Raw genomic sequence first — 15,098 nt, 5'->3', positions numbered from 1 at the left:
ACTTTTTATTTCATGTTTAATTATAATTTATAAATAAATAAAACAAAAGTATAAATGAAATATTGTTTTGAATAATTTCAAAATCAATTATTAAATTTAAAATATGAATGGAAGTATACATTGTTTTAAATATCATATTATCAAAATTTATTTCTCCAAGTATTTTTACTTTTTCGAGCTAAACCATTTCGTTCCTTTGCTATGAATAGTTGGTGCGCCCGGTGGATCATTTAAGAACCGTTGTTTTAATAATCAGTATAAAAGTATGATACCAACTCAAATGTAATCACAAAAACCTTTGAAGAATCACATAGAATGGTATTTCGCATGATTGCGTCTTTATTTGCTCCAATAATACGGAAGAGAATTGTCCCCGAACAATGCAATGCAATGCAATGCAATACAAGATAACCAAAGTCTAAAATTTTCGTAGTCCGTATCTGAACCAGTCGGGTAGATTGTCAAAAAAGCACAAAGAACCTAGCGATTTTGTCTTCATATCTGAACCAGTCGGGTAGATTGTCAACAATTCGTACTAGTGCAACCAGTTTTTAAGAGTTATCACAGAGTAGAGGAAACGATGGCCACGGAGTCCAGTGATGTCTTCACCAAGTCGGCTTCCTCAATCCACATAGAACTTTTTCTCCGCACTAGCTCTTTCTTTTCTTTCTTCCTTTCCTCTATTTTCTGCTCTCGCATTCTCCAATACTCTAGTTTCTCTAATCTTTCTTTCGCCTGCAACAATCACGACAGTAGAAGACATCAAGCCCGACACATTTGTGCTAACTTATTCCAGAGTTCTGTAACACAACGATAAAATTAAAGGGCCACTGTCCCCAAATTAAAGTAAACTGCGTGGAATGTTAAACACAATCAGCTCCAAACAATACATTGAATTCTTATCGACCTCGAACGAATCAAGAAGGGGAAAATGCCAAGCATATCAGCGAATAATACACAGGAACAAATAAGTGTACGACTGTAGAACAGTAAAATATCAGCAATGAAAAAGCAGAATTAAAGATCAAAGTATTCTTTTGAATAACATAACCAAGAATAAAACTTTGTTACTCAGTCGCATGAAAAATTATATCATTTTACACCAAACCATGGAGGGTTCCTCATTTATTAAGACAAAATAAAAAACAATGCCTTCTTTCAAGGTTCTTGAGTATGCCGGCTAACATAATTGCACCTATGCTACACCAGCATAAATACCAGGGATTCAACCATTTTATTATGTGTTATTTGTTTCTTTTTTTATCTTCTGATTAAGCAGTGCTTCACTGAATTCAACCCAATGAAAGGGAATTTGCTCACATAATATCACACAGTCAATTATTTAATCCTCTTAGATATACAACTGTGTGCAACTAAATGATAATAGGAACTCAGCAGTCATATGACAGTGTGTGTTTAAGACCAGCATCATATTAAAGAAGACTAAAGTTCATAAGGTTTATTATTGTTCGTATCACTCGCACGAATGTACTAATGTGAGATTATCATCCATCCAGGCATGAATCCGCGGTAACATGACATGAAAAAAGCTAAAACAGCACAAGTCACAAGTTGGAAATTTTGAGTTAGACACAGTACATACTATGTTAAATGAGTCAAAAACAAAGCAGCGACGAATTGATTTTGAAGCAGGTAAAAGCAAACAACCACACTCTTGATGCCACATGAGAAGTGAATAAAAGCAAACAACCACACTCTAGATGCCAAATGGGAAGTGAATTAACGAATTAACGCCACAACATAGGATACAAATCAATATGCGATATTATTGGATAATTCGATATCTATAAGGGCCTCCACGCTGTGTAGCACCCATATGATCTAACCAAAAAAAAAACCATTCACTTATATTATAACGTGTATAGCATAGAAAAATCTTATAAGCTTCACTAATTTTAGTTCATCATTTTCTGGCATGAACTAAAATTCCAGATAATACTGAACAAACACCATAACATAAATTTTTGTATGGGATAAGACAATAAGTTACAAAAAATGAGAATTACTGCATCACTGATCCCTTAGGCTCCGCACAAAAGTTCTAGCTATGTTTGCACAATTAGTCAGTTGCACGCACTAATAGAACACCACATAGGCATACTGTTTTGGTAAAAAAGAACAGCAGTGAACGAAAAATTGAAGACGTAAACCGCCGTCCAAAACAAAATGTAAACAGCTCCCAGGGAAGAAAAAGCAAATTCACAAACCAGCATTTGACGGAACTCTTCTTCGGCAGCTTGTCTCTCAATGGCTTCGGCCTTCTTTTTGGCATCCTTTGCTGCCTTCCTCTCGTCATTGGCGATCCTCAAAGCCTCCTTTCGTGCCTCGTCCTTGCGCAATTTTTCAACTCTCTGCAACTCCATTTCCTCGATGTAGACCTTCCTCATTTGCTTCACCTTACGAGCGTAATCGCGGCGTAGGAAGGCCAGCTGCAAGGCTGCCTCCTTAGGGTTTCGAGGGGGTTTCCAAGAGTTTATGTAGGTGGATGGAGGAAGGAACTCGTGGTGGTTCCTATGGGAGGATGGGGTTTCGGAGATGGTAGCAGCGGCGATAGGGGCGGTCGAAAAGTGGCGGAGGAAAAGAATTTTGGACAGCGGTCGCCGGAGGAGTGACATGGTTGCGTGCGATATTCGACAACCAAGATGGGAAAGACAACCGAGTTGGGAAGAGGAGCTGCTCCTTTATTATTTCTGTCAAGAGGGCCTTTATATGTGGATCTATGTGAGTTATTTTTTCCACTTCTTTTTCTAGTCTTTGGCAATCATTAGTGGTTTGGTCATGTTCTTGATGGAATTCTCTGGGGTAAATGCAGGCCTCTCTTGGCTTGTCGCGAGTGTTCCAATTTCTTTCTTTCCTCACTGATGCGATCCAGGTGAAATGAATGAGTCGGATCGGGGTGCTCCACCGGATCTGCTATCAAGATAATGAAGGGAATAAGAGCAGTGGGATATATCTCCGTGATATGGCCTCTTTCCAAACTCATGGTTAAGAGTGCACAAGGAAACGGTCTCGCACCTTGGCCACGTTCTTCGACTCTCTCTGTTGGCCTCATCCTACATGGCTCTAACTTTTATTTTCTTATCTCATCTCTTGACCTAATATCCGTCCGTATTTGCTTATCTTCAAGGTTCACGTATTTCTCAGTTCAATTCTGGAGTTCATCATAACTGTGATGGTTTTTTTTAACCCAAAGAATTGAAAAACTTACCTCCTCGGAGGCCTTGTTTAAAGGCATTTACTAGTGTCTCGATAGCGGCAGCCGGCACCTCCAGGGCCGCGCTGTTAAATCGCTTGATGAATTCCCTTAGTGACTTCGTCTCACTTTGCTTCACATTGAACAATGCCAGAGAGGTCTTCAAATATTTCTTACTTGTGTTGTATCTGTTCATAAAGACGACGTTGAATTCCCGAAAGTTTCTAATAGAATGGGTATGACAACATATCGAACCACCTTTGAGTTGGACCCATCTAGGTGTGAGGAAGACTCGACACTTTATCCCATTCGAGTATCTATGCAGGAGGACGAAATTGTTGAACCTCCCAAAATGTTCTTTTGGATCTGTACTCTCGTAGAAATCTTTAACGGTCGGCTGACGAAAACTAAGTGGGAGGTCTTCAATTAATACTTCTGGGAGAGTGAGCTCTCTCTGTCCAACGGCAGAGGTCGACCTCCAACTTGTCTTCTCAACCTCCTAGTTTCCTCCAACTTGTCTTCTCGACCTCCCGATTTTTCCTCCTCACAACTCTTTCTTGATTGTCATTAGGACATGTTCTTCGTCCTCTTCGTTTCCACATATCTACGTTTTTGCTTAAGGTTTCTCATAGCCGGCGCCAATTGATGTTGATGAAAATTGAAAGGCTTGCAGGGAGATTGGATCTCATTTGGGAAGCTCGGGTCAGACCTTCGGTTGAAAGCACAAACAAGAACGTTAGAAAGGCCGGAGGGTTTTTTCGGCTTAACCCTTCCGACGCTCAAGTCAGATAATAGGAAAATAAATAAAGTGTTTTGTGTGTTCAGAATTAATGAATAAGCAATGACCAGAACCTGATATTTTATTGGTGAAGAATTACTATGTGAGTATAGTTTTTTGACGATTAAAACTCTGATCCTTGTAGAATTCTAAATATGTTGGAATCCTTACTTTGTGGGACTTTGGATTCTCATAACCTTAGATAATGTTGATTAAATCTCCATGAGCTTTATCTTTGTGGATAATATATTGATATATATTATTGGAACTCCCGTGAGGCCTTAAAGCTCATGGAGATTTAATCTAACATTAAACCCGCCCCGGCTAATATGGGGTCAGGTTTAGACCCGACCTAGCGAGTCTACAAGCGAGTCCGAGGGGGATCTCATGTTTGGTTTCCCCGCTAAAATATGCATATATATTTAAAATACTATGCATATATATTTAAAATATAAAATATGTATGTATATTTATTATTAATGATATAAATATTTTTAGATTAAATAACTAATAACTTAACTACAATTATAGTTTATAAAATTTTTTGATTGAAATTATTTTATTTTATTATTATATGTTTAATATAAAAATATAACAGTACAAATTTTTTTGGTTATTAATCGAATACTCACATATATTATTAATATAAATTTGGACATATAAATTTAGTGATTTGTTAATTTTTAAATTTTTATTGAATAAATATTAAATTATATATTTTCGATGGATCTAACCTAGATTAGACCTGTCGGGTTTTCGGGAATGGTCTAAAGGAAAGCGTGGCGGGTCCCGGGCTTGGTCAAACTAACCCCAACTCGTACCGTTGTCATCCCTAGAATTATCTCGAACTGTCGAGAGTGGGCTAAGCCTATCTCTACGAGTATCAAAATGTTTTAGATTTGATATTAATATATGAGTTTGAGTACCAAATTATGTATAATAAGTATTGATACTAATGAGTCATGTCTTTTATCGGATGAAAATCTATACAGAAATTGAAAATATAGTACTAATATATGATATTTAAGTATCAAATATTTCAGATCTCGTACTAATATATAATTTTTTTAATTTTCAAACAAGTATAACAAATACTGATATTAATAACTCAAGTATTTTCTCGGATGAAAATCGATAGAAAACATTGAAAAATAGTACTAAATACGATATTTGAGTAGCAACTATGTCAGATCTAATACTGATATATGATATTTGAGTACCAAACTAGTGTGACAAGTGTTGATATTAATATAATTGTTCCAATTTTATATTCAAAATCTTATTTTTTTATCGTTTCTAAAAGAGTTTACATTCAAATATCATATATTAATATAATATTTTTAATGTTTTGTATCTATTTTTCATACATGAAAAGACAAGTGGATGTATAAAATTTAAAAATTATTTTTTATGGAAGGAGTACAAATTTTTTTAAACAGAAACTAAACACATTAATATTTACATTTAGAAATTTAAAATTAAGTTGCCCCATAATTAAAACAAAATCATAGAAATGTGTCGTTTGCGAATTACTATTTATTTTCAAAAATGGAAGCTCGCGTACCGAAAGGGTAACCAAAAGAGCTATCCAGTTAGAAATTTTCTCATATTATTATGCGGTGAAGTGGTTCCTCGAGAATTCGAAATCTCGGAGATGGGAAAATCGGGCAACGCTACAGTTAGCAGGGAAGCCGGTGAAAGCATAGCAGAGAGATTGTCGCTAATTGACGACTTGTACTATCCTCGCAAGGTACAATCCTCCGCTGCCGCCGACCCCTCCTACCGCAAGTCCCTCCTCCTCGACCTCCTCTCTCGCGACGTCGCCGTGTTCTTGGGTACCTACTTGCCATCATTTTCTGGATGTTTTGTTTTTACCTTTTTAACTTCATTTATGGATTTATAGATAGGCACATACGGAAAATATTCAAACTTTATGCATAAACTTGTGGAGGATCGTTGTTGGCTTTAGATTATGATTAGTAGAAAAGGTGCATCGAACAGAATGATTGTTTAATTATTATATTTTGAATAGTTGATTTGGTGAACTGCCGACTGATGTGTATATTGAAGATTTGATTAGCGTTGAGTTGAATCAGCAGCCCAACTAGAGAACTATGATTTGCATCTGTTTTAGCTACATTCATTCTTTAATCTTCGTGGACTTTGATGTAGCTAGCTGTAATACACGCACACACGCCTTTCCCCTCATCTGAAATTTTCTAATTTTGTACTTTTTTGGATGAATTAGAGCGTTATGGATCTAAGTTATCACTCGTGGAGCTTGATGAGTTTGATTTGTTGAAAGACGATTATGAAATCAATTGGCATTTAAATCGCCTACGAAGTGTTGTGAGTCCGACAGAGGAGGAAAAGAAGTCCAAGTGCGTGAAGGTTAAGAATAGGAGGCTGGCATACATGGATAAGTTAATCATGGATGGACATTATTTTTCGGAGGATTCTATGAGAGAAAGAGAACCGTATTTGCATCATGAGTATGTGGGAAAGTTTCAGGATCCGAGTGGAAGAAGCATGGCGAGACCTGGGGAACGGTGGTCTGAGACGCTTATGAGAAGATCAGAAGAGGCTATATTAGTGGAGAAAATTCGAGGGGAGCAACAAAGGTTGGGTGTGGCTCAAAACGACTGGATAGGGAATGAACCGGAAATGCAAGAAGAGGTGGAAGAGGAGGAGGAAGAGGAGGAAGAAGAAGAAGAGAATGAAAGTAACCCAAAAGTTGCGGAGGGGGTGACTGAGAAGGGCGGAGAGGACATGAAAGTTGGCCTTTCTAGTAGGAGCCAACAGATATTTGAGGTAAAGATTTTGTTTATTGGGCTTGTCACTGTGCTTTATTATTATCAGTTTTTCTACTTGCTCTTAATCTATTTAACAATGAATTATGCAATCTTGTTATCATTTTATCTTCTCATACTCATCAATTTTTTCAGAGAGATACTTCAATATTTTGTGTGCAGATACAGTAATGCTTCGATGTGTCATTGGGTGTTTCAAGGAAATGTTTTTTTTTCAACGTGTTTTTTTAAAAAAGGTGGCAGCTATGAATGTTTGGTTTGGGCTGGTGTAGTGTAAGAATATGTTAGGTTATGCATTTTTAGTGGCCTGTAATATAGTTATTGAGTTAAGTTCTTATATAATATTGAGTTGATTTTAGAGTTGTAAATGGTGAAATTGAAATAATGATTGCACGTAGAAATGTGTAGGGAGAAAATGAATTGAAGTAAGCTGAGAGTTGATTGTTCTTCCCTTTCACGAATATAAAAATGTTTCCTCAAAATGTAAATAAACTTAGCCTATGTTTCCCACCTTTTTCTTTCTCGTTGCGTTGCTCGATACAAAAGCAGTGGTGTTCTAACATGTACACATATCACACTTGGATTTACTCTCTGCTTTCTTTTTGGGGATCAATTTATTCTAGTTCATATGTGTTTTTATGTTTCTATTTTTACATAATCTATGGCCTGATCATGAAACAAAGTATGCTCCAATGTTTGGGTTGATGTATCTTTTGCCTGCTCATATGGACCCCTTCCCCCAGCAAAACATTTGAATATTGGGCCCTAGTGCATCATGATACATTTGAGTCTCTTGTCACCCGTTTGATCTCATTTTGATCCCATTTGTTTGCAAGAATGAAGAGACGGAACTTGCAATGAGCGATCGAATGGAGCAGTTTACACACATAATGCAGCAGAAGTTTTTATCTGGGGCAGATTCCGGGCATTTGGATTACTTGAAAATTGATGAGGATGAGACTTTGGACGATCACTGGACGAAAGTCGCTACTCAAGATGCTGAAGACAAGTATTTTGATGATGTTTGAGGGTTACATATTACAGTAATATTGTACAGTGTTGTAGTTTGAATTCTACATGAGTGGCTAATTTGGTTGATGCTGTCACTCTTGGTCCTGGTGAAATTAGTTATCGAACATATGAGATTAAATATTGATTAATATTAAAAATCAAGAAGAATTGAAATGTAATTGCCCAAAACCAGGTAATTTCCTTAAAAAAGACAATAAATCACTTGTTTTAGATATTGCAAACAGAAATATAATAAGACTTGGTTTTTCGAAAAGTTATATCTCGTTCTCAGATAAACAAAGTAATGGCTTTTTTTTTTAATTTTTATTCAGTTTGCAGGATAAATTTATTCAATTTGTTAAGACCCTCTGACATAAACATTATTTCTATTATTTTTCAAATTATACATAATATATCATAACTTACAATATAATATTTTGTGATTTTAAAATATAACAATTGGAGTAGCTCTCATGTGAGACGATCTCACGAATCTTTATATGTAAGACGGGTCAATCCTATCGATATTAACAATAAAAAATAATGCTCTTAGCATAAAAAAAATATTTTTTCATTGATAACTTAAATAAGATATCCGTTTTACAAAATACGTTCTCACGCGAGTTTTTGCATTGATATTTACGCACGTATCAAATTCGAGGAATATTAAAACAAATAATAAAAATAAATAAATTGGAGGACAACAATCTTGAGTATAAAAAAACAAATGAAATCCATTTCTTCATTTCGGTCTCTCCTCTGCAGCGCCCTTTCTCACGTACACTCACTCTTTCACACGAACGGTACTGTTCTACAAGAATATTACTAAACTTCGGAAAGTTTGGATCATACACATTGATCCCCGACGATGAGAAGGTAAATTTTCGGAATATAAGTGTGAGATTATGACGTTTGATTAATTTTATCTGCTTAATTTTGTGCTTTTAAACTTTGGAGTCGGATCTGCTGATGCTTTTTTGTTGGCTGATTCCAGTAGACCGGTGCATAGGCACCAGCAGAAGCAATCTGGAGTTAGAGGCATGTTTGGCAGACTATCATTTGCTGTAATTGTACTTGTGATCTGCACTCTCTCTCTTTTATCCGCTACCAGGAGTAGCAATCGAGCCGTATCTCGATCCGAGGTCATTGTTGTTTTTTCAATTTTTGAATATTTTTGCGTATTGCGCATATAATGTTTCGATTGGGAAAGCTCAGTTAGTTGTGGTTGCTGCTGAAGTGTTCTGATTCTTGCTTTTTCGTTGCAAGTGAAGATTCACTCTACAATTTTAGCTTATGAAATAATAACGTTGTGTTTACTCTAGAAAGTTCTGCTGAAGTATAGAGGTGTTTGATAATCTCTTTTTCGTTGCAAGTGAAGATTCACTCCACAATTTTAGTTTGGAAACAGGAATAATTTTTTTGAATATGTTATGGTTTAGAGGGAGAGGAGAATAACATATTTGTAAAAAATGATGTATGGTATGTATGAGCTACTAGTATATATATTTATTTTTCATTTTTTCATGCTAAACCAAGATGACAATATCTTAAAATCTGAGATAGGATTCACTGGAAAGGAAATGCAGTGAAATTTCTTACTATTGATTCTGCTATATTTTTTTCTCTCTCTTTCCTCTGAAAATACTGAATCCAAACAAAGCTTAACAAACTTTTTTCCTTCGGACTCTAGTTTATCTTGGGACATGAAAAGGAAAACGGAAAGGTGTTAGAAATTAGATAGTGTGGTGTGTGTCAGTGCTTTGACAGCGATGTATCAAATTGACAATATCATGAAATTTGATTAGTTGAAAGGTTAATTGCATGATCCTTCAGTACCTCTCAGAATTATATTCATGATAACAGCTTCTCTGTGTTTTCTTTTGTGACAAAAATTATATTTTTTTCTGACATCATCTACAACAACTACAAGTTGTCACTCTCCTATGTATAGTTTCACTATATTTCTCCCACAAAGGACACCATGGCTGAAAGTAGTTTTTATCGTCCTTTTCTTCGTCCAAGGGTCGAAGAGAGATTTAGCCTTTAGGTCATTTATCACTCTTCTATTAAGATCGCGAATGTAGCCAAGTGGCCCAAGTCGTAACAACTCATGGGTAGAACTCATTTTAGTTACGTAGTTTTGTCTCTTGTTGTGGAAGGGTTCAAGGTGAAGACATATGAGTTGTCTATGTGACTATGACAGCTGCATCACTGCTTATGACTTACTTTCTTATTTTGTTAGTACTATTGAGATTATCGTGCTAACTACTATTTTCTTATGAAACCTTAGGAAGTCAATAGAGATACACTTATATTTGTTATGCTTGCCATGCTTGTGTTGTATGGCAGATTGATGTGGATACACTTTGGGATACAGCTGCTTCCAGTGGATGGAGACCATCTTCTGCTCCACGATCTTATTGGCCTCGTAGGTCTTTTACTTTGATTAGAGTTCGTGCCCTATAGATTACCGTTCCTTCTTTAGAAACTAGTTTTTATTGAATTGTCACTCTTATTTCCAGCCGTTGTTTCATTTTAAAATCCCAGTTCCTCCAATCTATTCAATAAACTAATGTTAAGACTTAAGGCTGATCATAAAGAGTTTCTTGCGCAAAGTATCAGGATTTATGATTATGGTTGTACATATGTATGCATGTGCAGCTCCTCCACCAGAAACCAATGGTTATTTGCGAGTTCGCTGTAATGGTGGCCTCAATCAGCAAAGAAGTGCGGTATGCTCCAATATAGTAATGAAACAGCAGTTATAATCTTCTATTCACAGAAACCATGGGCTAGAATGATGTGATACTCTAGCTTCTTGACATGTTTCAATCATAATTTCTAAATTCCTTGCATCTTTTAATTCAAGAACCTCATCCTTAAGTCAATTTTTTTCTGATCTGGTGGCCAGAGCATGAGGGTCACCTTTTTACTCCTTTCCTGCATTTCTTCACTCTGAGATGACACCATCTATAATATATCATTGTAAAATAATTGCGGAAGTAGACATTGGTTTTGTGTCCCCAGTCACCAGTCAACATTCATTTGTGCTACATCCGAATATTAATTGATTTTTACTTGCACTGATTTTCTTTAATCTGTTTATTAAATACATGTCATATCTTATATGTGAAGATGAGAAACATTTCAAAAATCTTGTCACTTTGACTCATGATTAAAGAAGCCAACATTGCTACTTATATGGTGGCATAGAATTTGTGAACAGCATATGACTCCATGGAGTTTGTGTATTATGCTAGATATGTAATGCTGTTCTTGCTGCTCGAATTATGAATGCCACACTTGTTCTGCCTGAACTTGACGCAAATTCTTTTTGGCATGACGACAGGTGCGTACTTCCACAAAAGTCCAACCTTTCCTTTTTATCTTTAATAATAGGGAAGATAGTTGTGTTGTGCGGGTCACTTGGCCTAACTTATTTTGAATCTGTAGATTTAATAATAGATATGAATGTATGAGGTGGTGTAAATTTGAACATTAAAGTAACTATCAATTGAGGGGATGAATATCTCAAATGGAATATTAGGACAGAAACATTTACTGAACCCCTGCTTCTGGAGTTTGGTGGGCTCATCGTTTAGACGTTGTTCTGATGCTTATTATGTGGTGATATTTTGGATCTTTGCATCTATTGCAAAATTGAAATTGGGATTGTCTTGGTGTCCAAGGTTTCAAGTTGCCTGATATTTCTATGGAAGCGTTCTACATGTTGATTACATCGTGTTATGCTGACTAGTGATGAATGGATGGTATACATGGCTTATTGTCGGTTAAGATTTTCCCTTCTTTATAGCATGGAAATTTTGATTTAGAGTCTCTGCATGCTAAAGTTCAAATCACGGAAGCAAATCTCTCATGCTCTAACTTTGCCTATTGTTTCAGTGGTTCCATAAACAAGACTTAAACCACCGGCAACACTCTCGTATTTGCATATTTAACACCAGTGACATCTCAAAACTGTGTAACAAACTAGTTGTTTCCTGTCTCGCATTATATATTAACCAGCAACAGTCCTATCATTAATTTGACCTATTGGTGAAACCTAAAAAACTGCATAAAAAAAAACACCAATATTACTTTTCAAGCACAACGTACGATCATTTTCCACCCCCCGATCTGGATGTTTTCCAGGTCCACCTTTCAAATATCAGGTGTAGAGTAAGTGCTTCATTGTTGTACTAGTGCTTTTAAATTCAGGCTGTAATGTCATAGGTGAAGGATCCGTTCACTAAACTCCGATTCTAAGCAAGTGCAGCACACCTGAACGCAATTCAGCGCATGGGTTATACAGCAATTTATTTATCTGGTCCAGTAAAAATATTTACATTAACTCATGCGTGCAGCCTAGTCATAATGTCATATTGTTTTTCTTTGTAGTGGATTTCATGGTGTCTATGATGTCGAGCATTTTATCAAGTCGTTGAGGTATGATGTAAACATTGTTGAAAGTATTCCAGAAATCCGAAAAAATGGGAAGATCAAGAAGATAAAAGCTTTTCAGGTGAAGACATGCATGATCGCAAAGTTTTTAGTTGATATAAATTAAGATACCATCTTGACAAAAAATGTCTTTTTGGCTCAGCTGCGGCCTGATAGAGATGCTTCCATCAGTTGGTACACGACAGTTGCTTTAGAGAAGATGAAGCAGCATGGTGCTATTTATCTTACCCCTTTCTCTCATCGCATGGCTGAAGAGATTGATAACCCTGAGTATCAACGATTAAGGTGTCGAGTGAACTATCATGCATTAAGATTTAAGCCCCACATTATGGAGCTTAGTAACTCAATAGTGAACAGACTTCGTGCACAAGGTCACTTCATGGCTATACATCTTCGCTTTGAGATGGATATGCTTGCATTTGCTGGGTGAATCTTAACCCCTTGTATTGACATGCTTGAACTACTCTATTCTTTTATTGCATTTGAAGTTGTCATATTTGATTAGCCCTTTTTCAGGTGCTTTGATATATTCACTGCAGAAGAACAAAATTTTTTAAAGAAATATCGGAATGAAAATTTTGCACCAAAGAAACTTATTTACGGTGAAAGAAGGGCGATTGGAAAGTGCCCTTTAACTCCAGAAGAGGTATTTTTTCTGATATTTGTTGCTAATTTTTTTCGTACGTTTTCACGTAGAGTCATTGAAGCTTATGTTTCCTCTTTTTCATCTCCTTTATTGTGATAATAAATGTGGATCATATCTTGCTATCTCTGTAATTTCTTGATGTACAAATGCTATTGCATTGGTGCTGACTTTCTTAAAAAGTAACTGCAACTTTGACTCTCCTCTTGAAAATGAATATGAAATTTAGTTTTGCATGGTATTCATAAAATAACAATAGTTGTTCGCTAGAAAACAAAAATTAACATTTTTACTATCCCTGCAAAAATTGCGTTCTGCAGAGTTGGCCTTTGGGATATTTAGTCTAGTTTATTACCATCCGCAGTTTGCATTGTCATTCGAAGTTAATTTTGTTTGATAAGCCGTTACAGTGACAAAATTGTTTGTGCATACTTTACCTTTATTCTCAATTGTTCTTTGTTGCTATCCAGAATTTTCATGGTGCATTTGGTCTTCTTTTTGTTTGAGAAGACATGCCTCCTTTCCCTGGTATGGCAATCGATGGGAGATTGGTGGCATATAGTTAGGTAATTGCCCTTAAGCTTGCCGTTTCTAGGCATACCATCAACAACAGTGATGTGACCTACCAAATAACGAGAAAACACGCTGACAATTGGTAAAGTCTGAAAAGAGGTTAATCATAGATAGATGTGATGCATGCCCTATATACCAGGTTACTTGATTTCGATAGCAGTGAAGGTTACCAGTATATGTCCCTCATTGATGGACTAAGCAATAATTTCGCAGTAGTTGCTGCCAAAATGAAGGATCCATGTCAGATTGAGTATGAGCTATTTAGAAATGAATGAAATTGAGACAGGTTTTTTTTTGAAGTTGGTCGTTATATGACATATATCATTCACTGACATCATCCATGATGTTAGATTCCTTTGTCCGCAAATCTTATCCGTTGTCATCAGAACATAATCGGTCAAAATAAAAAAATTGCCACGCTGATCGTTGTTCAATGTGCTAACATGATACTTTGACATCCTGCAGGTGGGTCTGGTCTTACGAGCAATGGGGTTTGATAACTCTACTACGATATACATTGCATCTGGGGACCTATTTGGGGGTGAGCGATTCATGAAACCTTTTCGATCTTTGTTCCCTCGCCTCGAGAATCACAAGACAGTAGATTCCACTGGCGAACTTGCCAAGAATACAAATGGCATTTTGGGTTCCGCGGTAGATTATATGGTTTGTCTGCTTTCAGACATTTTCATGCCAACATATGATGGCCCAAGCAACTTTGCTAATAATCTACTCGGTCACCGCCTCTACTATGGTTTCCGCACAAACATTCAACCGGATAGAAAATCTCTTGCCCCTATCTTTATTGATCGGGAAAAGGGGCGTGTGGCAGGTTTTGAAGAAGATGTTAGACGGGTGATGCAAAACACAAACTTTGGTGGACCACACAAACGGATATCACCCGAGTCATTCTATACAAATTCTTGGCCCGAGTGCTTTTGCCGGATACCGGCTACCAATCCAGCTGATAAATGCCCACCAGATAATGTCGTGGATATTCTGGACAGTCAGTTGACAACAGGAGTGGTTGACGATACAAAATCTGTCTCAACGAATTCAACATCCATAGTAGATGAGTAGGATATTCGATTTTCACCTCTCCAGAGCTGCATCGTGATGCTGACTGGAGCCAGGAGTAGTAAATATTTCCTTGATGTATCCAATCAGGTATCCTCCGGCTTATTTATGGGTCAAGTGCCATTGAACTAATTGTATCTTCATGTTTAGATATGGAGCTTCTGAGGTTGAGTAGGCATACAATCCCCATTACTGAAAATAACGACAATCTTTGAGTGCACAATGCAACGACCTCGTGTTATTTTTCCTCTTCTATTTGAACCGCATATGTGAACATTTGGTCCATGGTAGTTTACTGCGTTTGTTGAAAGACCACAAATTATAGTCGTCAGCCATTCTATCCATAATCGTTGCATTTGGTTCCCTCCGAGTTAAATGACCGATTAAAGTCACGCTGATCACCACCTTTACGTATTTTTCAAAAAATAAAAGACAAAGCAAAAGTGATAACAGGTTGTCCGACTGAATTTATTTGTAATGTTTTTGGCACGGGATAATTTATCTCGAGAATTTTATTTGTACTTGGTGTGT

At 36.6% G+C, this 15,098-nt stretch overlaps 3 protein-coding genes across 4 annotated transcripts; 2 read left to right on the top strand and 1 right to left on the bottom strand.

Annotated features, from left to right (window-relative positions):
• Nucleotides 1-302: 302 nt before the first annotated feature.
• Nucleotides 303-2,725, bottom strand: LOC140967473 (uncharacterized). The gene is made up of 2 exons (XM_073428008.1): nt 2,229-2,725; nt 303-735 (listed from the first exon to the last, which is right to left on the bottom strand). The coding sequence occupies exons 1-2, from the start codon at nt 2,634-2,636 to the stop codon at nt 562-564; spliced, it is 582 nt and encodes a 193-aa protein (XP_073284109.1). The 5' UTR covers nt 2,637-2,725; the 3' UTR covers nt 303-561.
• Nucleotides 2,726-5,528: 2,803 nt separating this feature from the next.
• On the top strand, nt 5,529-7,981 carry LOC140967462 (uncharacterized). The gene is made up of 3 exons (XM_073427994.1): nt 5,529-5,827; nt 6,241-6,803; nt 7,639-7,981. The coding sequence occupies exons 1-3, from the start codon at nt 5,647-5,649 to the stop codon at nt 7,828-7,830; spliced, it is 936 nt and encodes a 311-aa protein (XP_073284095.1). The 5' UTR covers nt 5,529-5,646; the 3' UTR covers nt 7,831-7,981.
• A 556-nt stretch (nt 7,982-8,537) lies between these two features.
• Nucleotides 8,538-15,091, top strand: LOC140967539 (O-fucosyltransferase 1). Of its 2 annotated transcripts, none has more exons than XM_073428123.1 (9): nt 8,538-8,689; nt 8,811-8,955; nt 10,163-10,241; nt 10,475-10,545; nt 11,074-11,162; nt 12,212-12,335; nt 12,417-12,700; nt 12,791-12,920; nt 13,956-15,091. In XM_073428123.1, exons 1-9 carry the CDS (start codon nt 8,682-8,684, stop codon nt 14,568-14,570), a joined length of 1,545 nt encoding a protein of 514 aa, XP_073284224.1. In that variant the 5' UTR covers nt 8,538-8,681; the 3' UTR covers nt 14,571-15,091. The 2 variants fall into 2 exon arrangements, with proteins under 2 accessions (XP_073284224.1, XP_073284223.1); XM_073428122.1 differs by having other exon boundaries at nt 8,808-8,955.
• The last annotated feature ends 7 nt before the right edge of the window (nt 15,092-15,098 follow it).

The sequence above is a fragment of the Primulina huaijiensis genome, unplaced genomic scaffold (assembly GCF_012295235.1).
Source record: "Primulina huaijiensis isolate GDHJ02 unplaced genomic scaffold, ASM1229523v2 scaffold25443, whole genome shotgun sequence".
Taxonomy (NCBI): domain Eukaryota; kingdom Viridiplantae; phylum Streptophyta; class Magnoliopsida; order Lamiales; family Gesneriaceae; genus Primulina; species Primulina huaijiensis.
Note: the sequence above shows the minus strand (reverse complement) of the source record. Positions and strands in the feature narration are given on the sequence as shown.